The sequence below is a fragment of the Drosophila rhopaloa genome, unplaced genomic scaffold (assembly GCF_018152115.1).
Source record: "Drosophila rhopaloa isolate 14029-0021.01 unplaced genomic scaffold, ASM1815211v1 contig_155, whole genome shotgun sequence".
Lineage (NCBI taxonomy): Eukaryota > Metazoa > Arthropoda > Insecta > Diptera > Drosophilidae > Drosophila > Drosophila rhopaloa.
Genome location: NW_025335034.1, coordinates 6,233,228 through 6,260,873, shown reverse-complemented (window position 1 = coordinate 6,260,873; position 27,646 = coordinate 6,233,228). Strand labels below are relative to the sequence as shown.

Below are 27,646 nucleotides of genomic sequence, written 5' to 3'. Positions count from 1 at the left end.
CTGGAGAAAAATGTGGATTTTTGCGTTTTAGAGGCACCTAATGAATTTTTTTTGTTAATTGTTGTTCTGCATTTAAAGGGGCAAACGTTTAATACCTACAATTTTAGAATGGTTTACCGAGCTATAGCAGTTTCAAAATTCATTCGAAACTCAACTTAATAGCCAACTTGGAATGATGAATAGTTTTGGTAACCACTTTTAACGGGAATTTTGAAAGCATTTAAATAAATTTTTAAATCGTTTTTGCAAAACGTACTATTTTGAATACAGCTCAGTGACAGAGAAAAAACGTTACACATTAAAGTTTAGGCATCACTGGTTTTGGTACAAGGAATGAAATATAAAACAATTAAATAAGCTATATAATTCAAAATGATTATCGTATTTTTAGATATACCGCGGAACCTGAGGCTGGTGGAACGTAATTTTGTGTTGGACTTTGATTAGAAGCACCCAAATATCATGGAAAAGTATAGTCCAACCCAGAGTTAGATTACTTTTTAGATTACTTTTTAAAGGTTCTTACCGAAACTATGTAGGATAAGTTATAATATTCCTCAAACTTGGAAATAGTTTTGTTGTTGAAAGATAAACTTAATAATAGAAACGAATCTGTTTGTTTTTATGGGGATGCTTTATTAGAAAAATATTGCTCTTTTGCCATGTATAACATTTCCATTCATGTAGTAACCATTATCAGATAACATTCAACAAGTTGCTAAGCGTATTACTAGATGATGCAACTTTAAAAATATTTCATATTCATAGTTATGTATGTAAGACCTGAAAACTACTAATTGATTTATATTAAATTAGCTTGGTAATTGATAATCATAATACATAATGGTAATATTAATTAAGGTGTACTCTAAAATTATTGTTTTCTTCTAAGAATCAATTAGTTTTATCAAAGATAAAGGTAAGTAATTAAAACTCCATAATATGTAATTATTGTGTAACTACTCTTATATGTCTTTTCATGAAATTCTCTCCAGGTGTTTGCAACACAATCACTGAAATGTGGAACCACAGGCCTTTAGAAGGATCACCAATATATGTTGGTTTGTCTGTGCAGTGGGTTCTACATGAGGTTCGATTCGGTACGGTTCTGTTTTGGTTCAATAGTGACTGCGTAATACTGGGCTTCTTCCAAGGCTTGTCCCACACTTGACTTATTTGCTTATGAGACTACTAATTATGGCTGCGCTGAAGCTAATATCCCAGACTCGAGTGCTTTTATGGCCTTCCGGGTTTAATAAATGAACTATGTCCTAAAGTTAATATTAATGAAAAGTATATGTCGTTTTTTGCTGTTACCATTTATGGGTTGTATTTGCGAGCGTCTTTTCCTTTTTAAAACAGTTTGGTTGAGGATTCTGTTCCACAGCTTTAAGCTTAAGAGTTGCCTACTTAAAAATGTACCTTTGTCTTCATGTGCCGTAGATTTTCACATTTGAGCATCCCGATTTAGGGTATGGGATAAAGTTGAGCTCCTACTAAAGTGTGCAAAAAGACCTAACTTGACTTTTACTCTTAGGAAAGTTTGCTAGTTTGCCTTACTAAAGAATATGCCCTAATGTTATTAAACGGGATATAAGTATATAGTGCTTATCAAATTTGTAGACTATAGTTTACAGGTCACAGCACCACCAAAGTGAACCAAACCAAAGTCCTAGCTGTGAATCTAGCAATAATTTACTTTTGAACATATGCTTCTTCCATTTAGTAGTGCTATTGAACAGCTTACCCTTGGCTAGGGAAATGGTTCTTGCATTTTGTCAAGCCTAACACCACTTCAACCCATCGTCACTTTGCAAGAACTGTTCACATTGGTGGGCCATCCTCGTTTATCTTGGTCGTCCAAATGCCGGGCATCAGTTGAGGAGGTAGATTCGATTGCGGCGTGGTCAGTTTCCTAATGGCGCTGTTCGAGTGGATCGGCTTTGTGGTTGGCGTATAGCCCTTGTTGTCCATGCCGTCGATGATGGTGAACTGGGAGGCCATGTTCTGGGCGCCCTGGGCAGCCGGCGAAGCGGGTCTGGAGATGGGATGTGTTCTAGGACTGCTTATCAAGGCGGTGCACAAGCCCCCGAAAATGGCCAGAGAGGCGAAGGCCGTCTGGGGAATAAGCTGACCGAAGACCACTGTGGACCCAATGAAGGGTGCTCCCAGCAGCCAAAAACGGGCCCAGCAAATGGTGGAGAAGGAGGTGATTTTCTTTTTGTCATCCGAGACGAGTTCCACCGTGCAGGTGGTCAGAATACTAAGCGTTGTGGAGATGGCCATCTTGGAGACCATGGCCGAGCACATCAGCAGGGCCACATTGGGATCCAGTCCAATCACACTGGGCTTCGGGACCAACCAGCCACAGTAGGCGATGCAGCCCGCCACGATGTTGAACAGCCCCGTCCACAACCACTTGCGGGTGGTCTTCAGGATCAGGAAGAGCCCGAAGAAGGTGCCCATCATCTCGCTGAAGCCCGCGAAGAAGGTGTTGATGTACAGGTGGTCGCGGCTGAAGGAGCGGATGTTGAGCAGCATGCCGTAGTAGACGACAATGTAGAGCGACCAGGCCAGATGCACGCACACCATGTGCCGCACCGCCCGCTCGCCCTTCCACATTGACCACCACCCACTCGGCGGAGGCGCGTCCATCGCCGTCTGCGCCTGCAGCTCCAGCTGCTTGTCGATGTCGTGGGGCAGGTTGTATCGCGTCCCGTTCACCTCGGCGCACTCCAGCAGGATCTTCTTGGCGTCCTGTGTGCGTCCGCGGGCGATCAGCCAGCGCGGGGAGTCGGGAATCCACCTGCGAAGCGAGAGGCATGTATCAGTCAAGCAGGTTCAAAATATATGTAGTAATATGGCTTTTAGGACAAACCATTTAAAGTCAATTTAGATTTGGTTTCCATATATGTTCTTAAGTCCTAGAAATCCTAATCTAACTAATCAAAGAATATTTGAATTGACTTTAAAGTGAAATCCACTTAATTTCAGCAAAAACTATTTTTATAACCTTGTTTTCTTTCTTTATTTTATCCCAGAAAAATGTTAATATATGGTCCAAAATTTTGTTCACGAAGTCTATTGGATATTCAATTAACTAAATAAAAAACGAAATATAAGCTAAATTCCAATGGAAAGACGGCCATACGGAAACACTTTATATGGATTCCCCCCCCTTACTTTTAGGGTCTCCTTAAAGGGGAAACTTGCTTAGAGGCTTCAAAAAATTTGTTCGCTTAAATTTCTACCAAACTTTCCAAGAATGTGTCCCTAAAATTTCAGAAGTAAATGCAAAATATTATTAAAGTTACAGGAGTACAAGTGAGCAAGCGTTACGATTTTTAATATACATACGAAAACTTTGTCGTGCGGTTTTTCTCGGTTTTTTTTACAATTTTTCCTAATTGGCGGAAAAGACAGGGGAAAAATTAAACGTCTTATAGAAACAAGACCAAATTTATTGTATTTGGGACTAAATTCTCTTCTAGTTGAACCTAAAAAACCTTAAGAAAGTTATGATTAACACACTTTTTTAACAATCTGAAACAACATTTTTTTAGAAATTTTTTTTTTTAGATGAAAATTGCGCCCTCCATCTTTCCCGCCGCACGACACATGCCCACTCGAGGCGCCTCGGCGAAATGCTTGTACTAGAGATAATGTGACATATATTTTTATGAACAAATTTGAGAAGACTATTTCAACAGTATAAAAATAAAACATGAAAGTTTTGTTTCAATCGAATATTTCTTTCCTTCCCAAAAAAGTCCTCGAAAAATCAATTTTTTTTTAAACTGCCCCCTTAAATGCTTTACCAAATTCTGACTGAAATTGAAATTATAAAAGATAATAAAAAAGTAAAAGAAATAATTTTGTAAAATTAAATATATTTTTAAAAGACGTTAAAGGATAATAATCTACTGGAACCGGAGTTTAGCCTATTGGCCTCGAAAGCCACAATGACTTGCCCTTTTCAATGATATCGAAAATGAAAAGTTACCCAAAATCGTCCTTTGAACTATGTATAGCGGTATAAAAATAGGCTCAAAACACCTTTTTAAATGGGAAACATATTTGGTTACAAGATGGTAAAAATCGAGTATCTTATATTTTTGAAGGTCGATTATAAGTATTTCCCAGCTCTTTTATTACTTACTGCCACAGATAGATGAGTATCACAGTGGGCCACGAGATGGCCATGTAGAGGTGGGACCAGCTGGACCAGAAGCTAGCCACTCCGGGCAGCATCATCACGCCAATGGACCAGAACTGCTCGAACAGCGTGGAGACGCAGGTGCGGTACTTGCCACCCGTTATGTCGGCCACTGCGGAGGGAGTAACAATATGGTATCAGACATGGTCGATAGGGAGGACAAGGGGTCGGGACTCACTGATCTGGCCACCGGCGGTGTACATCTGGGCACAGCAAACGGCGGAGAGGCAGCGGAAGAACACGTGCAGCTCGTAGGAGGCCACGTGCCCCGTGAGGTTGCCGCAAAATATCTGTGTGATCATGCCGAAGAGCATCACATTTCGGGGACTGAAGCTAGAAAAATGAAACAGCCAAATAAAATGTTAAAGTAATATTGATTTTAGATTATTGATTTACTGTTATTGCGGGAGCTTAAGACTGAAAAGGTTATTTGCATTGCCATCTTTGCAATGTTTTCGGTTAAGCTATCGTAGGAGAACTTTCTGAATTAAATTATCTATAGAGTTTTAAACAATTGCAAAGTTTTTTTATAATCTAAAAGTTTTAAAAAAAATTAGATGTTATGATTATTTGTTAGTAAGCCTCATATTAACCATGGATTTTTAATGGACTGCACAAATATAAAAAAAACAAACGTATGAGTCATTAAAACGGTACAAATGTTATATATAACATTTAAATACTTTTGAAAAAATGTGCCCTTAGAACGGTATCCTAAGCTGAAGCATCGCCCTCGGACTTACTATTTCAGCAGCTGGTTGGCCAGGATGCCGCCGGTGAGGACACCAAACAGATGGAAGAACTGCGTAACCGAGACGAGGATGTCCCGGGAGCAGACGAGATCGTACTGGGTGACCACCGAGTGGTAGTCGGCCTCGTGCTGGAACTCCGTGCAGGGGATCACGTTGGAGTTGCGGTGCAGGGGCTTCTCCCACACCCGCGGCTCCTGGTCACTGTTCTCGTAGTTGTAGTAGTGATGGGCGTGCTCCTGCGCATCCTGGTAAACATTGCAGAAGTCGATGCTGAACTCCTGATCGTCGCTCTCCTCCTTTTGCGGATGCGAAACCTTGATCCACTGCGTTTGGTTCTGGGCGCCAATCGTGTTCGGTGGCTTGCAGAAAAATTCCCCGTGTCGCGGAGCTGGGGCCGTGAAAATGATGCAGGCCATGAACCAGGAGGATGGGATCTTGCAGAGGAATATGAGCAGTACCGTCCGCAGTTGCCACTTGCCCCACGGCCCGGTGATCCTGCCCACGGCGTCCACTTTGGTCTGCATCTTGGTGTTTGGCTTCGGGGCCTTTCCCTCCAGTCGAGCGAAGGTGTCGTTGGGATATAGCTGGTACTCGTGATGCTGCTTGTGGGTGGGACTGGGAAGTTCCCTTTCCGAAATGTGCTTGTAGAACTCGTCCTTGTTGTTGGTGTTGTTGTTGTTGTTGCTAGTGCTGTTGTTGTTGGTCTCTCCCTCCGGATTTTCCCTACTGGAGGCCAGGGAGTTTGGACAGTTGGTCAGCTCGCTGGGCGCAGAAGTGGGTGGCGAGTGCTGCTGGAGGTCACCGGCTAGGGTGCTGTACTGGTGGGGTGACCTACTGGCTGATATGTGCGATGAGCTCTGGACTCGAGGGGGCGATGGCTCGTCGTCCTTCAGGGGCAGAAGAGGGGACTCTGCCTGCGTGGAAAATAATGAGAAATAAATGACACTTAGAATTATAACATTAATAATTGTAAAAGTTTTGTTATTATTTATATGAACGATATCTTATTCTCTAATCTAGGAGTAGGCAATGCTTAGAATTTAAAACGACTTCCAATCAACTTAATCGAACAATTTTTTTTAATGGTTTTTATTAATTCCTTAAAGTAAAAACATAATCTTTTGTTGTACTCATTTTTTGAGTAAAGGCTTATCTAACAAGAAAGGAAAGCTAACTTCGGGCGGAGCCGAAGTTGAAATACCCTTGCAGAATATTCTGCAAATTATATTCTCCAAAATCATTCATAATGCATTCTTAATACTCATAAAAAATCCCAACTTCCTAACTTTAAAAACACCAAAGTTATGGCATTTCCAATCGTTCAGTTATATGGCAGTTATAGAATATAGTCGGCCGATCCTTATGAAATTTGATATGTCGGATTGATTAGGCAAAAATAAAACCCATAGAAAATCCCAACTTCCTAACTTAACAAACACCAAAGTTATGGCATTTCCGATCAATCAGTTATATGGCAGCTATAAGATATAGTCGGCCGATCCTTATGAAATTTGGTACGTCTGATTGATTGGCCAAATATAAAACCCATAGAAAATCCCAACTTCCTAACTTTACAAACACCAAAGTTATGGCATTTCCGATCAATCAGTTATATGGCAGCTATAAGATATAGTCGGCCGATCCTTATGAAATTTGGTACGTCGGATTGATTGGCCAAATATAAAACCCATAGAAAATCCCAACTTCCTAACTTTACAAACACCAAAGTTATGGCATTTCCGATCAATCAGTTATATGGCAGCTATAAGATATAGTCGGCCGATCCTTATGAAATTTGGTACGTCGGATTGATTGGCCAAATATAAAACCCATAGAAAGTCCCAACTTCCTAACCTAACAAACAGCAGAGTTATGGCATTTCCGATCAATCAGTTATATGGCAGCTATAGGATATAGTCGGCCGATCCCGGCCGTTCCGACTTATATACTGCGTGCAAAGGAAAGAAGGGTGTGTGCAAAGTTTCAATTCGATATCTTTAAAACTGAGAGACTAGTTCGCGTAGAAACAGACAGACGGACAGACAGACGGACAGACGGACAGACGGACAGACGGACAGACGGACAGACGGACAGACGGACAGACGGACATGGCTATATCAACTCAGGAGGTGATCCTGATCAAGAATATATATACTTTATAGGGTCGGAGATGTCTCCTTCACTGCGTTGCACACTTTTGACCAAAATTATAATACCCTCTGCAAGGGTATAAAAACAACATTTGTACTTGCTTCTCTAAATGATTCTGGATTCTGTTTTTAAATTTCAATAAATAGTTTACATTTTACTAAATATTTTCTATAAAAACGACACTATTTATTTAAGATTTATTTTCAACCATTTTATCACATTTATCAGCACTCCATAATGTTTGCAGGTCATTTCGTTCAGAAGACCACTTGTCTTTAATGGGCCTGGCACAGCTTGGACTCTCAGACAACGATATCCAGACAAGGGCCAATAATTCAGAGGCGTTTCTCTGATTATCCCGAATAGCCTTGGGGCACTAGAGTGGAGCAGTTCTGAGGCTGTGGTGCCTGGACCACCCACAAACCCACCCGACTGCAACTGGGCATATAATAGATATAAATTGCAGCGCCAAATAGATCTGCATTACTTTCGTTCTAGGTCAACTTTCTTTTTTTATCCCAGTAATTTTAATTTCCAGGGAAGCACAGCGGCTGTCTTTCGGATTAGACATAAGAAATATTCTATAGTTGCTATAAAAAACATTTCTTAAATGGCATTCATACTTTTATTAAAAGTTTATTTTGTCACAGCTGTCATCGCAAATATTAATAATAAGCCTTGTTTCCACACCTAAACGTCTTTCTTTAACACTTATTTGTGTACCTATTTGTGGTATGTAAGTTTTACTTTTTATTTGCATAAGCTAAAATGTCACCCATAAGACCCAACAAAGTAATGGGCTTTCAACATGAAATTCGCGTACCCAAGGCCAAACAAGTTTAGAACATCTACATTACGTTAATAAATAAACCAAAAAAAAACATAATACAAATGTAACCTTAAAATTGTTTATTATAATTTGAAACTAAATTTAATTAATTAATAGACATTTCCGTACAGCATAATGATTACATTACATTTGAAACTTTATTCTAATTAATTAGCTTTCCCCAATTAAAAATCATAATCTATCACTTTTTCTCCGCCTAGGAAAATATAGCAAGCCACAAGAAAAGCGAAAACTGAAGAGAAAAAAATTCAAACCGTTTACGACTTCCAGTTTCATTTAGCGTTTTTTGTGTTGTCAAATTTCCACTAGCCACCAAAAATTAAGACCGCGCACCCCCCTCCACACATTCATGTAACCCAAAACATCTCCTTTCCCGCACAAATATTATTCAGATTCTCTTGCTAAACAACTGCAAACAATTCCCTTGTCCCCTCTTATTTTTACTGTCGCTTTTGTCGTCATTATAGTTTTGTTTTTCGTGTGTTGTCAAGTTTAAAAGGACCTTTTACATACAAATGTACATGGTCTTTATAAAAAAGTGGAATCCTGCTCACCCCAGGCTTGAATATAAAAAATGCTGATGGCCCTAAAGCAACCATTAAGAATTGTGACCTTGAAATACCAAAGTCAGGGCAGGTATTGGAATAAATTCGTATTGGTTAAGGCTTGGATTTGCGGATTATGCATAATGCATGTATATATGCAAAACAAGAAACAACAGCCGAGTGAGAAAAACAAAAGCGAAGGGAGAAAAACAACTTTGAAATTCGTTCCTTTGTCGCAGACCAAGTCTGAAGGATCCGCAGAAGTCGACGTCCACAAGTATGCAATCATTTTATTAGTTTTTCTGTTCAGACGGCGTTTGTCTAGTTTTATGCGACAATTAAATGAATTCGCTGTCGTATCTTAATTTTCTTGCCTTTTGGGTTTATTTTTGTTTTGCCAACTGCCAGCACTTGTGCAAATAGCGCCAAGGTTAATGCCGATTGCCTGCGTCTGTTATTTTATATCAGTTTAAGGTTGGAAAGGCTCGAGGGTAAATTCAATTTTATGCGTCACGTGACAAATGGTTCAATAGACTGGCTGTCAAGGTGATTCACTTATGTAATAAAGGAAATGGTTTGCATTTTCTATAAGTGAAGGTCTGAAAAGGTTTGCTGTTTACCTACACAATACAGACATTAAAATCAAAAGAGCTCTTCAAATTTTAAAGTAATTCAAAATGTTAAATATATTTAAAGAGCACCAGAAGGCGGCGCCTTGGAACCGATTATTTAATAAAGCACAAAGCCCCAAAAAACCAGCTATAAATTATTCATAAGTCGCTTCCGCATGGCTGTGCTCCAGAACAGGAGAATCTCTCCTTGTCCCTGCTCGATGACTGATGGGGCGCCCTAAGGTCCGCCCAGATTGCCCACTCCCTCAATCATAATTAAAGAAATTGTGACAGTCACTATAAATCTGCCTCCGGCTGCCACATTTGTGGCCCACAACATATTCCAATTATCTGCTTGATGAGGAGCACTTAGATGGCCAACTAGTCGGGAAATTGTTTTTATTTCAGTCCGGAACCAATTGCCGCTACATACACTTATTTACGCTCCCACAGGGAGCACGTCCTCCTAAAGATTTCATCAACTTATTTATCGCTCCTCCCAATTCAATTGAAAGCGTTTCCCTGTGAAAGGAGGGTGGTGAATACATATAAGAAACATTTAAACGGCAGGAAGTATGTACATTGTTTGCAAGAAGGCAAATTTTGCAATTGAAACCAAATTGAGGGAGCTCGTTTGGCTTCAATGCTGGAAATATGAGTTCGCTTCTGGTGGCAAAATAATGATGGGAATATTAAATACAAATATTGTCTAAGATTGCAAAATATTGAAAATTTTCATGGCCAAAAAAAGAAAATAATTGGTTAGACTCTTAGTAAAAGATTATTGATGACATAAGTATCTAGTTAAGCTTGGGTTATCAAATTGGTTACATAATTACATTTTATCGTTGCGATTGGTCTTTAATAACCTAATCCTGCCCTATTGTTTAACTTAACATGTTGTTTATTAAGATAGTAATATGTAAAAATTTGTCAAAAAAATTTTTTTTTGTCAAATCCCAATTTTCTTACCCTTTATACTTAAATTTTTCGGGGACAGTCAATGTGAATAGCTAATTTGTTTGAACTAGAATCAAAGAAATCAAGTTTACCAAAAAAGGGTGACACAGAGTGGAAGACAAAAAATAACAGCCTCCTTTCCACTTAGCAAGTGTATCGTTTACCCATTAGCCCGGCCTAATGATTAATTAATTGTTTGGCCTAACAATCTCTAGGTAACGACGACAACACTCTGACTTCCAAGACTTCTCCTCAACAACAATAGACTCACACACATGGCCATAAAGTTGCAACTAAATTCTTTTTTTGGGAGGGAAAAATGCGGGAGGTGGGAGGAAGATGAAGCGTTGACAACAAAGGCCGCCAGAGATAATTGGAGCAATGTGTTTCTTGCTGGGATTGCTGTTTTGTGTCCCCTGGCAAACAGGTAGCAGAATGGCTTTGAGTGATGGAGTGGCTGGGGAACAGGTGAAAGGACGGGCTGCTGTATTATTCGGTGCTGTTGCTGTTAAGTGAAAAGCCCGGCTAAATCTGTTGACATCCAGCAGCTGAGGCGGCCTAATGTGCTTGTGTCTTGTTTTCTGAGTATTGTTTATGCTTCAATAAAATCTCTGTTGTCCCGGGAAAAGGATTAAAGCATAAAGTTTAGATGTCCGAGAGAACAAATAAAGAAATATTATGAGATTTATAAGTTTCGGAGGTTTCTTAAATTGCAGAAAAACCTCTAAAAGCGAAGCAAGGAAAAAATAATTTCCTTACTTACGTATTTTTCAGTCAAGTTTCAACACAACCTTATTTTATAGAGAAACAATTGAAAACTTAGGGTGTATCTCCTTGACCGAGTTTAAATTTTAAGTGATTTTAATTTTTGATAAATTTTCTTTTTTTAGATTTCGGTTTATTATTATGCGTGATCTTTATAAAAGTAAAAGTATTATAACTTTAAGTTTTTTATAATTTTGCGATTCCGATTTAAAAAACAGACATACGATTAAATGCGAAATAAACAAAATATACTTTTCCCCTGCTATTAATATGTATAAATGGTGATACTAAATAAACAAAATATACTTTTCTTCTTCTATTAATATGTATAAATGGTGATACTAATTTCTATGAAGGAAATTATTAGCTTCCAGTCAAACCGAGTTATTTGTTACATAATTACAGAGTGTGTTAACCCAAGTCTCCCAAAGTAGATGTTGACATAAGTTATATTGATTCAAGCGAAAACCTGAGTAATAAGTTCTAAAAGTGATATCAAATTGCTGTTAAGAAATCATTAGGTTCGGCCTAAAGCTTTCAGTCAAACCTCGTTATACTTTACATAATTACAGTGTTTGCTAACCAAAGTTTCCGAAAGTAGATGTCAAAATACCGTGTAATTAAATTGCCCGAAAATAGATGCTCACTTACTGGCAGTGGCTCAGTCCAATTATTTTCTGGCTGGGGACATGGTCATGCAATGGAGTGCCCAAGTCCCCATAACTTGTTGCTACCATTAAAGCCAATATGAGCTATTCGAGTTAGCGTAGTCACGATATCGAAGCCAGACGTTGAGCCAGACGAGAGCTAGCATAAATATTTGATTAGTTTCTCTGGCCTCGCAGTTTGCGCCCAGCTTTTGACCCCCGAGTGGCCAGAATGTGTGGGCAATAATTTACAAAATCCAGGCTGTATTACCGAGCGGGATGTCTGCGCCGTATAAATTGATGGATTATTGCATCTCTTTCTGTCCCACGCTCGGCACGTGTATGCAAATGCCTTCTATGGCGGAGAGTCATAAACATTCGCTCGCTCCCAACTGTCGAAGCAATTTGGCACAGCGTGGCGTATGCGTAATGTATTGCAGATTGTTTTTATGCCCACATACGCATATATGCTCTGTTCCAAAGGGTGTGGTAAGTGTTTGGTTATGGCATATTGAAGGATTCGAGGAGTTCTGTCCTACCCAGGAGTGGTGGCCAAGAAGGCACAGCAAAGTCGGGATTGGAAAGTGTGGGCGAACAAACTTTTATCAGTGCTATAAAAGCGACTATATACACCAACACCACCCTCTAATTATCTTCTTAATTGCTTCGTTTATTGTCTAGTCCATAAACTGTTTTAATGTTATTTAAGTTATCGTCGCCTTCTGTTTAGTCAAGTGTTTTCCATCAACTTCATTCACTGCCAAAGAATAGTGCGTAAAAAAAATGCTAAATAAATAAATAATTTGTGCCAACGTCAAGGTGACAAATGAAATTTGCGTTGAAAATTCATGTGCCGAACGACGACAAAAAGACTTATTTCCTAATGTTATGAAAATGTGAAGGAGAAAAGCGAGGAAAAATAACAAGAAAGGGAAATGAGAGGACTGAAAGACTATAATTTAAAGCGCTTTCCCCTTTTTTCTTTGCAATTATCTTGAAACACCACCAATTTCCTGCCACGATTTATGACTGGATTCATTTTTGTTTTTGTCTCTGATTTATGTGTCCCAGCAATTGCGTCTGACAACTCTCCCACAGCAAATCCTCGTGGGGCAGGTCGCCTTTCTTCGGAAGGATAGCTTTCTTGGCATTCAGATGAAAGTCGAATCGGCCTACATAAGAAGCCCGAAATTATGGACTCTGCCTTTGATTCGCTGGAATTGCTCACATTTTTGGGATGCTCAGATGAAGGATATGCATACATTTTGTGAGGGTGAATTCTTATTCCTGCGTTCGGTTCAATTTCAGCAACGTTTCAATTGCTTTGAAAGCTTTCCGCTGTTTGTCTCCCTATTTCTGTCTAGATTTGTTTTTTTTTTGTTGGGATCATCTGTGATTTCAATGTGGACAGGGAAAATCTGATTTTGACAGATGAATAAACACCTATGGAAATAAGACGACGGCAGAACTTGAAGCGTACTTTTGTTTGGTTCCTCATAAATATTTAAATAATATTTATTGGTAAAGAAAAATTTTAGATATGGTAAAAAGCTTCCAAACATGTCGGATAGGCTAAGAATCACAAAAATTTACAAACGTCCTATTTTGAATTCCGGTCGGCAAACGATTGAATTACAAATAAGCTACAAAAAGGAGTCATTAAGTGGCATCCAAGTTCAGGAGGACACTTTCCAAAGTAGTGGGAAAAACAATATATAAAGGTATACCACTATATATTTCATGTCAAATTAAAAAAAAATAAAAATCCATTTACATCCGGCTCTAAAAGTAACACCTTTCTTTCCAACAGTAATCAATTATTTAAAAAATCATTAGTTAATCTTTTTTTTAGTAAACTCACTTTAAAATATTAAAGAAAAGCAAAATAATCAAATAATACAAACAGTTATATAAATCTAATAAGATTTTCTAAATATTAGATTTTTTTCCACGTTGTCCATTGTCAAATATTTTTTCTTCCGACTAAGTAAATAAATTGAAGTTCTGTTTCGATTTCAGGTCTGCCAATAAGCGGCTTACGAAAAAACCACCACACATGTCCATATTCTATAGTGTGTGGCTGGGGGAAGAGGCCGTCATAAACACAAATAGGCCTGGACCACTAAATTTAGTTGGCCTTGGCCAATGACTTGGCTGCCGTTCGGTTGCCAACCACCCAAGGACGTAATTGTCCTGCGGCCAGGCATCCTAAAATTCGAAATCGGAAACGGGAATCTGGTGATGGCTAAAGAAAAGATGAAAACCGAATTATAAGCTGATCCTGTGTAATAAGATGTTTGGTAAGAAGAAATATTAAAATTGAATTTCCCCTTGTCGCTTATGGATTCTAAGAAAATGAATGCTTTGCACTTGAGTGCTCTGCATAAATAATTTATAATCGCCAAAAAACGTTATATAATTTGACAATAGGCAGAATAATGAAAATAATTATCTGTAATTACTTTAGGTCGTTATTATATTGGAATATACTTATAGCCTTTTACTTAGATAGTACTCTCTCTACAGTATTTTCCTCAGAAATTCTTAATTGTATCAATATTTCCATCCACAGCGCACGCAACTCCTTCCCAGAGGTGCTAATACAAATGCATTCAAAGCCTACCTAGAGCAGCTGAGCGAGGTTAACATAGAAGCCCAGGAACCTTCTGACATTGACAATGCCATCAGCCTTTTCATGCGCATGATAAACCAGGCTGCTGAGATAGCTGCACCTGGGAATCGCCAAAATACAGAGACCTCTAGACATCTCCAGCTACCACACAGAATTGCGGCACTTCTCAACCTAAAGCGAAGAGTAAGAAGAGAATATGCAAGAACGGGAGACGCTCGAATGCATCAGATACATAAACGGCTTGCTAACTGTCTAAGCAAGGCGCTCGCCCGAAGAAAACAAGAATCTATTGACAGCTTTTTGGAGAATCTGGGCACAGACGCTAGTTCCAACTACTCGTTGTGGCGTATCACAAAACGGTACAAGGCTCAGCCCACCCCAAAGTCAGCAATTAAGAATCCCTCAGGTGGCTGGTGCCGTACGAGCCTGGAGAAAGCTGAAGCGTTCGCTAACAACCTCGAGCAACGTTTCAAGCCTTACGACTATTCACCTGAAAGCATACGTCGACAAGTTGAAGACTTTCTAGAATCTCCATTTCAAATGAGCCTGCCTGCTAGCCCTGTCACACTGACAGAGGTTAAAGAGCTTGTAGCTAAACTTCCACCGAAGAAAACTCCCGGCGAAGACCTGCTCGACCACAGAACGATTCGACTTTTACCGGATCAAGCCTTGCAATTCCTGGTGTCATTATTCAACAGCATACTAACTCTTGGATACTTCCCGAAAGTTTGGAAATCGGCGAGTATAATCATGATCCCAAAACCAGGTAAATCGCCGACTGACGTGGACTCATACAGGCCCATTAGTCTTCTACCAGGCCTGGGAAAAATCATGGAAAGGCTGATCCTAAATAGGCTGCTCACTTACGAGAATGTCACCAGTGCGATCCCGGAATTTCAGTTCGGCTTTCGTCTTCAACATGGAACTCCTGAGCAATTGCACAGAGTTGTCAATTTTGCTTTAGAAGCCCTAGAGAAGCAGGAGTATGCAGTTGCTGCCTTCCTTGACATCCAGCAGGCCTTTGACAGAGTGTGGCACCCTGGGCTCCTGTACAAAGCCAAAAGTCTTTTTACGCCACAGCTGTTCCAGCTCGTGAAAAGCTTCCTGGAAGAACGCACTTTCCACGTATCTGCTGATGGGTACAAGTCGTCAACCAAACCGATCTCTGCCGGAGTTCCCCAAGGTAGCGTCCTCGGCCCTACTCTCTACAGTATTTATGCTTCAGATATGCCTACACAATCTCCAATCACTGAAGTTGCTGAACAAAACGTGCTAATTGCGACCTACGCCGATGACACTGCTGTCCTGACAAAAAGCAAAAGTATATTGGCTGCCACATTTGCATTGCAACAATATCTGGACGCATTTCACCAATGGGCCATGAACTGGAACATTCGAGTAAACGCAGACAAATGTGCCAATGTAACGTTCACCAATTGTCGAAGTAGCTGCCCTGGAGTCAGCCTCAACGGAAGTCCAATCAGAGCCCTTCCTGCATACAAGTACCTTGGTGTCACTTTGGACAAAAAACTAACATTTGGCAGGCACATTACTTGTATCCAACACTCTTACAGGACCAAAGTTTCTCGGATGGCTTGGCTTCTCGCACCACGCAACAAGCTCGCACTTGGCTGTAAGGTCCAAATTTATAAATCCATATTAGCGCCAACTCTTTTCTATGGACTCCAGGTTTATGGCATCGCTGCAAAAACCAACCTCAACAAAATCCGGGTTCTGCAAGCGAAAACACTTCGAAGGATCTCTGGATCTCCGTGGTTTATGCGAACCAGTGACATCGAACGTGATCTCAATGTGCCCAAACTTGGAGACAAGCTGCAGGAACTTGCTCGGAAGTACATGGAAAGGTTAAATGAGCACCCCAACAGCCTAGCCAGGAAACTTGGAACTGCTGCCATTAATAACGCTGACCCTCGAACAAGAGTCAAAAGAAGACTAAAGCGACACCAACCTCAAGACCTACCTGACCGGGTTTTGACCTAAACATCATCAATAACAACAACAGCAATATTTCTCCCTAAAATGTCTAGGTTAAATTATTAGTCTTAAGCAACAAAGAAGACCCAATGAAACCGATTATATTAAAGACTGATTAGATTAAGTTGCCAATTGAGTAGCAGTGCGCTAATCAAATAATAAATAAATATTAATAAAAAAAAAAAAAAAAAAAAAAAAAAAAAAAAATATTTCCATACTATTGTTCAAATAAGCCCAGCAATTGTTCAACGCAGCAGAAATGTATGCTACATAAACTGTTTATGAGACTTCATTTCGCTTAAATGGGATGTGAAAACAACGATGGTAGCATACACGAAGACTTATCATATGAGGCACTTTCCGGGTAATCGCCATTCATTCAATTGAATTTTAAGTCCCTTTTCACACTCGGTCATTGCCGCACTGCACTTGTACTTCCGTTTCGGAACCATGACAAGCTTAATTGCCATACATTTAAGACTCGCAACCCTCCCACCGCCCCACTCATCAAGGCAACCCACCCAATCAAACCCACTCCGGGGCTATTTCCTCAGTTTTGTTTAAACAACTGTCTTGTCTTTTGTTTGTGGTGCTCAACTGGTTTCCGTTGCTGTGTTTTCCCCGCTTTTGCTGTAATTGCTTTGAGTATTGCTCCATTATTATTTGTTCTGTTCGCTTGCCAAAAATATAAATAGGTCCACCAGAAAAGTAAAGGATTCTGAACTTAAAGAGGTCTACAAACTGAACTTGAGAAAAGGTCAGGAGTAAAGTACTTTAAGAGCCCTTTGGTTTTGCTGATTGTTTCATTTTTAAGGGGGGAATATATTCTTATTGCCTTTTTTGCTTACTAGCTGAGAAATTGTTTTAATTTGCTGGGTCACTCAAATGTCAACCATTTTGCTGATTAGCGGGAAATTCGTATAACAAAATTAATGGACAAAAGCAAACAGAGTTTACAAATCAGAGTAAAAGTTCTCAGATGAAATTGAAAAGCGATAATCGCATTCTAGGCTCTTGAAAAGTTTATGAGTAGCTCTTGTTTACCTTGTTGGCGAGTTTTATGACACTTCTCAGCCAGCTGCCCCTGGCATTAAGGCGTTCAATGCCCTTGGCCCAAGAACTTACCTTCCCCAACTCACCCCTTGCGCTATTTATTGGGTTCTGAGTTCGCCGTACTTGGACACGAAGTTCGAGGCACTTTACTTATGCAAATGAGGCGAACCTCACAGGTCCTCGACTCTCGACTCCCGACTCCCGACTCGAGTTCAGCCAAAAACCCAATTAAAATCAGCTAAGAGTTGAACGTTTACAGTAAAAGCCTATCTGTTTATCATTTTAATAAATAATTATCATTTTTTGGTAATTAAAAAGGGCAGCCAGCTATCTTTTTTTCTTAAAGTTTATAGGATCTTTTTAACCTTGTTGATTAGGGGAAAGCCGGTGTTTTAAACTGGACCCCGAAGTTAGTACCCAAATAGGAAAAGAGTTTTTGATTCCCATCCTCAAAAAAATCCCTTCAAAGGTTAGGGTAAAAATGTTTTTTTGGCTGTGAAAAACTGACCAGTTAAGTGTTAGCTTACAGTGGGTTGGGAAGATGATAAATCCCTTTAAAATTGTGAGCGTTAGGGTATTTCCCTTTAATAATAAATTCAATGGAATTATAGTGCACTATTACTTAGCAGGAAGTTGATAAAATCTCTTAAAAACTTTTTTTTCACCAGTAAAGTTTGGCTGGAAAACCTTCTATTAAAGCGTGCAACATTTTTTTTATTCATGTCCACTGTTCCTTGTTAGCTCAGATTTGTGGGCCGTAACTTTACGACCACACTGGCATACTGATTGTCCTTTACAACATACTTGTATTTACGTTTATTTGGGTAACATTTTTTCGGGGCACTGACAAACTTATAAACCTTTTTTTGTGGAAAAAAGAAATAACTTAATAACCGACGCAAAGCTTTCCAAGCCGAAACTCTGAACATATATATTTGGCGTAGGCAAAGAAAAATATTTCTAATTGACATAAGGAAAGTCTATTAGCAGAAAGAGACCCCCATGGTGATGTGATTCAGGTCTGGACCACTTCGGTTTCTTAAATGCAAATTCACCCTCTGTCAGCTCCATGCAAATTACTTTGTTTACATGCGGGATTTCGAGCGATTGTTCAGTTGGATTAACGATTAGGGCTAGTTGAATCAGACTTTGGCCGATGGCTGGGCTGGGAAATGTGTTCAATTTAGACATGCGCCTTTATTCTCCAAGTCTAAACAAAGTGAATTGGAAATGTTCACTGTTTACTTGTTCTGGAGAGGGAAACTTGCGTGTCTGTCTGGAGGAAATTACCTGGGCCAAATTGAAGTCGGGTTGATTGGAAAGGTTCTTGGCGATTTTCGTTATTTTTCAGATTCAAACGATTATAGGAACGCAGGGAAAGATATACAAAGCAACATTATAGAAATCTTATAAAGACAACAGCTTCACAGTAGTCCGTTGACCTTTCAAATGGGCAGATGGACATGGATGGACCAAATTTGTATGCTTTTCAAAAATAAATGATAAAATATATTTTTTACAGGGTCTAAAACTATTAATTTTACCTTCATACATACATAGGAATGGAGTAACAAAATAATGCTCCATATTAATTTATTGTTATAGTTATTAATATTAATATTGACAGACTGCTTTAATGCAATACTAATTACATCTCCTCACATAAAAACAAGAGAGAACGCTATAGTCGGGTGCCCCGACTATCAGATACCCGTTACTCAGGTAAAGGGAGTGCGAGGGAGATGGAGATAGAAACTTTGATCACGCATAACTTTTTAACGAATGGTCCGATTTGAAAAATTTCGATAGGTATTGATAAACACAATAAAACTGCATTTTTACTTTTCCGAAATATTTAAATTTTTAAAATCGTATATAAGCGATTGTGGGCGTTAAAGGGGGCGTGGCACCTTTTTGAAACAAACTTGCGCTGCGTAGGAACTCCTAGAATCTGCATGCAAAATGCCAATCTTCTAGCTTTTATAGTTTCCGAGATCTCAGCGTTCATACGGACAGACAGACAGACGGACAGACAGACGGACAGACGGACAGACGGACATGGCTATATCGACTCGGCTAGTGACCCTGATCAAGAATATATATACTTTATAGGGTCGGAAACGCTTCCTTCTAGCTGTTACATACTTTTGCACGAATACAATATACCCTTTTACTCTACGAGTAACGGGTATAATTAATATTCAAAGTAAGGATTGAATATGTCTCTAAATAAAAAAAATCTAAGATTTAGAAACATGTACTGCAAGTGCAAAAAAAAAAATATCAACGTTATGTACTGAAAATATTTTCGTACTCGTTATTTTTACACAAGCCGAGTCCGTGTCCTGTATTGACTAATTTGCATACGGCTCTGATAAAATAAAATAAAAAGGAAAAATTTACATAATCTGGGGAGAATATGGCCTACACGGTGCCGACTTTGACGTTTATCGCACTCGCATGCTAAACAGAGTCCGTGTTCAGCTTCTTATTTTCCCAAGTCAATACGCACGACTTCCAAAGCACGTGTGGCAGACTCACTAATGAGTGGAGCAACCCCAGCGATGCCACCTGGAGGCCCACAATTAACCTGAACGCAGCGGAAAAGAACTGAGCGAAAACGTGTTTAGTTTCAAAACTTGACTTAATTAAGGTAGCCTGGTCTGACGTCACCGATGGCTGACTTTAATTAAAATCCTGCTAGCAAATTCGCCGAGGGAAGTGGGTCTCATAAATGTGAAATGTGTATCTGTAGATGGCAGTCCACAGATATCTGTTTCGCCAAAAACAGAACCAAAAAGAACCGCCAAAAAAGAAACACTCTGCAAAATGTTCATTTGCCTCATTTAGTTTGTGCCTTTAGCAACATTTCTTCTTTTTAATCCCATTCTCTGATTTGCTCTTTCGCACCCCAAATAAAGCGCCAACGAAAATTCCCTTTGGGGTGCTCATTCGCATCTGTGAATGATTGTTTAAATAAATGAATGGATTTGGGGAATTATTTGAGGCCAAGCAGACAAATAAGACAGAAAGTCAGAGATCAGGGGGAAGCTGTCTGGATTTTACGTGGGTTTTAAGTCCCATTCAAAAGTTTGGGTTCGTCATACTCACGAGAGAAAGTTCCGCCCTCCGTCATATTTAATTGAATTTACGGACTAGGGTGTGTCGAACATTTTGATCACAAATTGTATGAATAAAGTATGGCCACAACACTACTAAAAAGGGAATACTCTAGGACTGTATAAAGCCATTCTGGAATTTAAAGTAACTAAGATTACATTACTTTAAGTAAACATACTTATTTAAGCCGATAGTTTTTAAATGATTTTATAGATTTCTCATTGTAAAGTTAAGATTTTACATTTAGTAAAATATCTTCAACCAAATTCCTAGAATTATTAGTCCACAATCCTTAATTATAATATACCCTTTAAGCATTTATCATTTTTCCTTTGTGTTTCTGAACGATTTTCTGACAGATAAGAAACTAGAACCTCAGCGAGACATTGAAAAATCGTTCAAACTTGTACAATTCTTTAAATTACAAACTTTTCAAATTCAATAGTTTTGTTCTCAGCATCATTACCTATCCATTTATTCAACCCTAAATAAACGTGCGTTTTTCCATGTCCCACAAATTGACCTACCCTAACACAAGCCCTTTCAAATTATGCCCAGCTTATCGCTGTCACACGCATAATTTGCTCTTGGATTTCAGATTGTGGCGAGGGTTAATAATTATCTCCAAGCATAAAATTACGCATGCATATGCTGCTAATTCGCCCAACAAAACCCACTCGACTATGTAAGAGTGTATACCGTAGTTTCATCCTCATCGTCGTCGTCATCGTCATCCTCGTCCTCATCCTCATCGGCATCGCCTTCGCCATTGCTCCCTTTTTTGGCGTTGGCCTCATCGCTGCGTGTTCCCAACTTTTCACTGCTGGCACTGCCAATTCCGCTGGAGGAGTCACTCGAATGGAGTCCACTGACTAAGCCATGACCACTGCCAACATTATGGCCACTGTTGCCATTGCCATTACCGTTTGCACTGCTGCTGCCAATGTCCTTGAGCATAATGCGTCCGAAACCGGTAAAACTGCGACAATTTGCTCGCTAGATATTGGCAACTGTCAGATCATTTGTCTCCAAATTGTTTTACTTTTCACTCACTATATATCAGCCAGGGAGCACTTTAAATTTGTATTCTTTTAATTGGATTTTTTGGCCTTAGTTCAAGAAAGTCTAGTTTGGTAGCCAATTAGTTTATAGAAGACACAAACAACTGCTTGTGGTTAAGGGTATGGTTGATGAATAAAATAATACATATTAACAGGAAAGCAAATAAATTAAATATTTTGATTTCATAGATATGCATTGCAAAAAAAAACATTTATTTAGAACTTTTGTTCATCCAACCAACATTAATTGTTTTAAAAAAGTTTACTATATGTCCCAATTTAAATCACAATTAAAGTATTCAAATAGTTACGTTTTGTTGAGTAAGATAATTAAAAATACATAAAAAATTAAAATCCAAAATTTGAACCCCACGAGAAATTAAAATAGGCGAATAATATTTGTTCGAATACTGAAAACACAGCTACGTCCGCGATATAAAATGACTCGTGTGGTGCTGGCGTTCGCCCAGCGCGCAACTGATTTGCCGAAAGGCGGCGGAAAGCAGGGAAAAGCGATGGAAAGCGATGAAAAGCTCCTCCAGCTGAACTTCGTTTTGCCATGCCACGAAGTGAAAGTGAAAACGAAAGCAGAAGCTTTCACCGATGTCAAAGGAACTCCAGTCGGAGCTCATTCCCGAGCAATACTTCAATGGGGCCAGTCACGTGTGGGGCAATTTCACTTTCGTTGTCCTTTCACCAAAGGACCAACTGAATCCGGGCTGAACTACAGCCAAAGCCAAAGCTTTGGGAGCTACAAAATAATTGCTGACGAACAGCTGTTGCTCAACTCCGCATGCGGATTACGCCCGCGTGAAGGTTAAAAGCTATCGCCCGAAGGAGTCGTTGCCAGGACCTTCCTCTTTGCGAATCGCATTGCGCCTATTATATTATCACATATTTCAGTTAGCCACAATTGGGGGGCCATAAACGCTTGACAAATTAAATATAAATATTTCACCAATTGACTCGATTAATTGGTAATTTTGTGGTTCTGTCAATAGGAGGATAAGGCGCAGTTGGATCCAAGCTGCTGACGCACGTGCCATTGCGTGCCTGTCACTGTCTCAATTAAAATGGTAATGGGAGCATAATATAGAAAACTTGTTATATGGGGAAAAGTTAATAGGCCACAATACTAGGATGATACCTGATCGGATTAATTTGTGTGGTTTTTCGTGGAGAATGATTAATTACTCATTAAAACTAATATCACAAAGTGAAACATATGGAGGCGGCTTTTATCTGGTTTCGCTGATTTCATTTATAATATGTAAACAATTAACTTTTCAAATATATTTTTAAAATACACCGTTTCAAATAATTGAGGTGCCAAAAGAATATGTATCAGTGTTTACTTTTCAATTATACAATAATTATATACATTTACTCAAGATTTTAATATTGAATAGGACTAGAATTTGTTATTTCTATTGATAGTTTCAATGAGTATTCTTTTGTTCCCAAAAGCCCAAGCCGTTAAATGGTTTACAGCTCGTAAAACAAAACATGAAAGATTGTTTGTAGCAGTAGCTCCATTGTACCGCTATTGTTCTAATTATGACCGATAGCGGCAATAGTTAGTGTCATGCACTTGTGAGCTTTCGAATTGTTTGTTTGTTTACAAATCCAATTCGACAGTCCCACCCCCCTCCTCACCGCCCCTCGACGACTGTCATTGTTCGAGCGACTGCGCTAATAAATTTTACATCAACAATGGAGTACCTGGGGGGGGGTTTTTGAGGGGGCGGGGGCTGCAGTGCACGCGTGTATCTTCAATTTAACAGACCCCTGTGATTGGCACGCGCAACAAACAAATTAGCCAGAAAGTTCTTCTTGTTTTTACTGGGGATGTTACGTTGATTTCGCATACGCCGTGTGGCACAGCAAACAAAGACAATAAAAAAAGTTTTCGCCTTACCCATGTAAGCATTTTTTGGAAGAAGTACGAAAAAAATTAAATGAGTTTGAAAGTTTGGAGCAGACTGAAGTTTAAATAAAATTAGCAATGTAGGTTTGTTTGCATTATATGTACATACAACATATACTATTAAGATACACCCAGAGAAAGAACTTAACAAATGTAAAAATTTACAATTTAATTTAGATTTATTGGGTAACGATTTAGCCCCAAAACGTTTTGTCCCTAAATAAAAGTGTTTTTCAATTACAAGTTTACTACCTATTTATTACTTTGACTAGTTTTTACATTTTTAATTGGCTTTTAAATTTAAGAATTAAAAATCATTTTTATTCAAATCACCATGCTTCTTCTTTATTTTAAATGATTTTTATTTTAAATATTTAAAATGTTTAATTTCTTAATATTTAAATATGAACATAATAATTAAATAACAAATTATTGTTTTTTTTAAAGGCCAAGTTATGTTATAAATTAAAATCAAAGGAATTCTGGTTTATAAGTCAACTTATTTTGTTAGGGCCAATTTAGGTAAATTAACACGAAATGAATCATTTTTTTTCAAGATCGAGTATGACAAGCTATTAAATCATTTGAATTCAATTTTAAGCCAAATCAAATCGAATGAGAGCTACCTTTGGCGGGTATCCTACTTTTCATATCAATCATTGCATTAGCGTACATGGCGTATACTTAATATGCACTATAAGTAATGCAACTTTATTTGTATATGATCCTAACGTAACGGTATGTAAATAAATAAATTGTTGTAAGTACGTTCAAATTGTATACCTGAACTTTAAGCATCACGATTTTTATTTCTACTCGACCATTTAAGGGACTCTCGCGATGACCCTCCTCCAATTTCGATTCTGACTCCTCCATCGAAATGGGGACATCTCCATTAGAGCCCATTAGACCAGCATCGGGATGGATGAAACTCATTTTAACATTTTATTTGCAGCTGTTAATTAATAAGGAACTAATCAGCTTTCGGTCCCATGCTACTCGTCGATTTAGTTGTGCAATTTAATTTTATATAATCACGACACCCGCGAACACACACAGTCTATGTCTATCAATAAATCAAATCGGCAGAATTCTCGAATATTTTTTGACGGGCAAACAATTGAAAATTGGAAATATCCCAAGTGCTGATTATTTATGGATTTCTGGATATCCAAGCGGTTCGCAACCAGACGGGTTAGCCCGATCCAATCCGATCAGACCAGATCGATAAGCACTAGCAATTCTGCAGTATGTGTAGGTGGCAAGGGCCGTGTTGGAACTAGGAAAGAATTCGTTGCGAAGAAATATAGGGGGTTGACTCGATTTCCGCTCAAACAGGAAGAAGAGGAACGCTGCGAGGGTATCTATTAATAGTCGGTGTAGTATCCAACTTGTAGTATTCGTGTTCGATTCTCTGGCAACTGCACTTGTCCCCAACCCGTGAGATACATTTCCTGGCTCTCAGCAAAGTCAAGTTCAAGTTTGCCAGGGCGCAGAGAGGAGGAACGCGAGTGAGTTCACTACACTCATTGATCTACCACATCCACATAGAATCACTCTCGTGCTGCCAACAAAATCTATGTACAATTGTACACTTGCCAAAAAGCAAAGCACAGGCAGCCAAAAAAGACTCATTGTCCGCGTCACCCAGCATTTCATTTTGTTTTCGCCTTCGCCTTTTGGTCTATTTGTTTAAGTGTTTCATTATTTTCTGTTTGCCATGATCCCTTGCCGCTGCTTTCATTTCATTTCAATTATTTGACATATTATTTGCTTAATCGTTGCTTTATTTGTTTTCGCTTTTAACGCACGGCTCAGGTGGTCGAAAGAGAAGTCTGATTGGCCAGAGGTTATCAAGATGTAAACTGATCTGATATGAGGGTAAATATGTATTACCCAAGTAAAAGTGTAATTTATTTATTCACGTGACTGAATGTAAACAAGTTAAATTCAGTTTTTTAATCATCATTTGCCAGACAACACAATGTGCCATAATAAATGTAGCACTACTCATGCAGTCATAATTTGAATTTCCTATGCTGCCTCTGCCCACAGAAAATTCCCACGAAAGCCATCTCAGCTAATTAAAATGATCTTATTTGCATAGAAAAGAACATTTATTAATACCACATTTTCATTATTTGCATTTCACATACTTGTATGATTTCTTACAAGACATTATCATACTTATAGCCATAAAATACGAGCTGAAGTGTAATTTACTGTGCACAAAACAATTCGCCACCAATTAAATTGGAATATATTTCAAAGAGAGTGCACAGCTAGTGCAATTTAATGGGACAAGTTGACTCAGTGCTTGGATAGAAAAAATCATAATTCTATTGACGTTGTGGGTTAATGCCATTTATAAACACCTTAATGAGTGACTCCAGGGTGTTGTAACTGAATGTCTTTAAATACTAAACTATTGTTATTAAGATTGTTAGATATTTAAAATATTTTAAACTAACCAAACAAATAACGAAGTAATGTATCGAACATCGGAAATTTTTCAGTATTACATTTTTATTATGAAAAAGGTTTATAATTTCGTGCTAAAAAAAGTTTAATACAATTGCAACGTAACGAATAATTAAATTAATTTTAATTTGTTTAATTTGATAAAAGGGTTATCACTTCAAGCTAAAAGAAAAAAGTGCCTGTCTGTGTTCTGTGCATACTTTATTTCGCACACTCTCCGGGACATTCGTTACTACGTGGACTGCCGTCCATAGTAATATATGTAACATTGAAAAAGTCCCGTGATTACAATGGATTAAACAAAAGTGGCATAATTTTGAAGTGGACTGCTCGTGCAATCTATTAATAGTGGATATCGAGCCCCTCTGTGAATTACCCTTTTATTGGAACTAACACCTTTCAGCCATTTGGGTAATTTCCTGGTAAAAGGTTGCCCATTGTGCTGACTTACTCATTGCATTAAGTAGATTTTTCCCAACAGTAGTCCACTGACCCCATGAATTGAAACACGTTTTGTGTGGTCGGCCGCAAGTTTGAGCAATCACTAAACGAGAGAATCTCACTTTGAGTTGCATTATGCATAATTCAAAAAATTTCCAGGTCGGGCGACGTCGCCGATGATCGAATGCTTCTACTGAACTCTGTAGTTTCCCACCGCCATTTCACAATTGTAATTACATGTACCTCTCTATATATATTTAAATAGCACTAAATCAGAAGTTTATGAGGGCAGTAGCGAAAATAAGATCGAATTTAAAAGACGCCCTCGAAAGGTTTACGACATTTTGATTTATGGCAAACTTATTTAATTAGGGAACAATTTGATTCCTGTTTTAGAGTGTGATTTTATTCTTACAAATTAGATTTATAATCAAGTATTAAATTTTAAAACTTCAAAAAAATTGCAAGGTGAAATTTCTTTTTTCTCATCTTCTTCTTTAATTAGAGGCTTAAAGTTTATCTTCGATTTGCTTTAAATATATTGTTAGAAGAACTAATAAATGGGTATAAAAACGTTAAATTATTTAGCAAGCTCAAGTCATTTTAATTTCTCTTCTACACGATTTCGGGGAATCACAAACAAATTTTCGTTCGCTAACACAAGATATTGTCATTCTTTAGCAGGACAATAAACTATTTATTAGGTCTGAAAACCTTTTAATTTTCAACCTTCACAAGCTTAACACGAAAAGCTTTTTGATAAATTTACTGCACACGCGCGACGTTTATATTTATTTAATTCGTGCTAATTATTCTTGAAGATTAATGGAAAAATTCCTTTTGGATTTATGACAGGACTTTACTCACCTATTTTAGATAATATTCCAGTCAAAAGGTATTTGCTATTCTGGTAATCATTATTCTCGAAGGATGTTTGTCACTGGAGATTTTGAAGTCGTGATATCCTGTTCTGGGTTGGCTACCGTTCGCTGTGAACATTAAACGGATACTGAACTCATGGCGGACCCGTCGCTCTCTTCACACTTCACTTAAAGTGCCAAAAACTCTAGTAGTTTCGACACACACTCATGCATGTCACCAACTGGCAGGCGTATATGATATGCCATATATATTAAGCAAATATGTATGCTAATAAACAATGTATCAAAAGAACGAGCCACAGGGAGCTGCGAACTGCGAACTGGGTGAACCTGCGAATAAAGCCCGTGCTGTTTGCCCAACCAATTTAGCGCTTGTTGCGAAATGTAAGCCGTTTTTGAAACTGAAGTCGCGCGCGCCACTTGATCCGGATTGAGATTCCATACCCGACACTCGGCACTCGACTGAGATCGTGGAAACGAGATCGTCATACCACGAAGCGCGAATTCAGTCGGGCTGTTTTGTGGGGTAGTAACGAGCATGGAAACTTTAGTATCGGC

At 38.7% G+C, this 27,646-nt stretch overlaps 1 protein-coding gene across 3 annotated transcripts; it reads right to left on the bottom strand.

Moving 5' to 3' along the window:
- Positions 1-615: 615 nt before the first annotated feature.
- Positions 616-27,399, bottom strand: LOC108052144 (solute carrier family 22 member 3). 3 transcript variants are annotated; one of them, XM_044457085.1, is made up of 6 exons: positions 27,075-27,399; positions 24,069-24,240; positions 4,960-5,882; positions 4,395-4,549; positions 4,160-4,328; positions 616-2,806 (listed from the first exon to the last, which is right to left on the bottom strand). In XM_044457085.1, exons 2-6 carry the CDS (start codon positions 24,219-24,221, stop codon positions 1,825-1,827), a joined length of 2,382 nt encoding a protein of 793 aa, XP_044313020.1. In that variant the 5' UTR covers positions 24,222-24,240; positions 27,075-27,399; the 3' UTR covers positions 616-1,824. The 3 variants fall into 3 exon arrangements, with proteins under 3 accessions (XP_044313020.1, XP_044313019.1, XP_044313018.1); XM_044457084.1 differs by lacking the exon at positions 27,075-27,399 and having other exon boundaries at positions 24,069-24,528; XM_044457083.1 differs by lacking the exons at positions 24,069-24,240; positions 27,075-27,399 and adding an exon at positions 20,997-21,810.
- Positions 27,400-27,646: the final 247 nt, after the last annotated feature.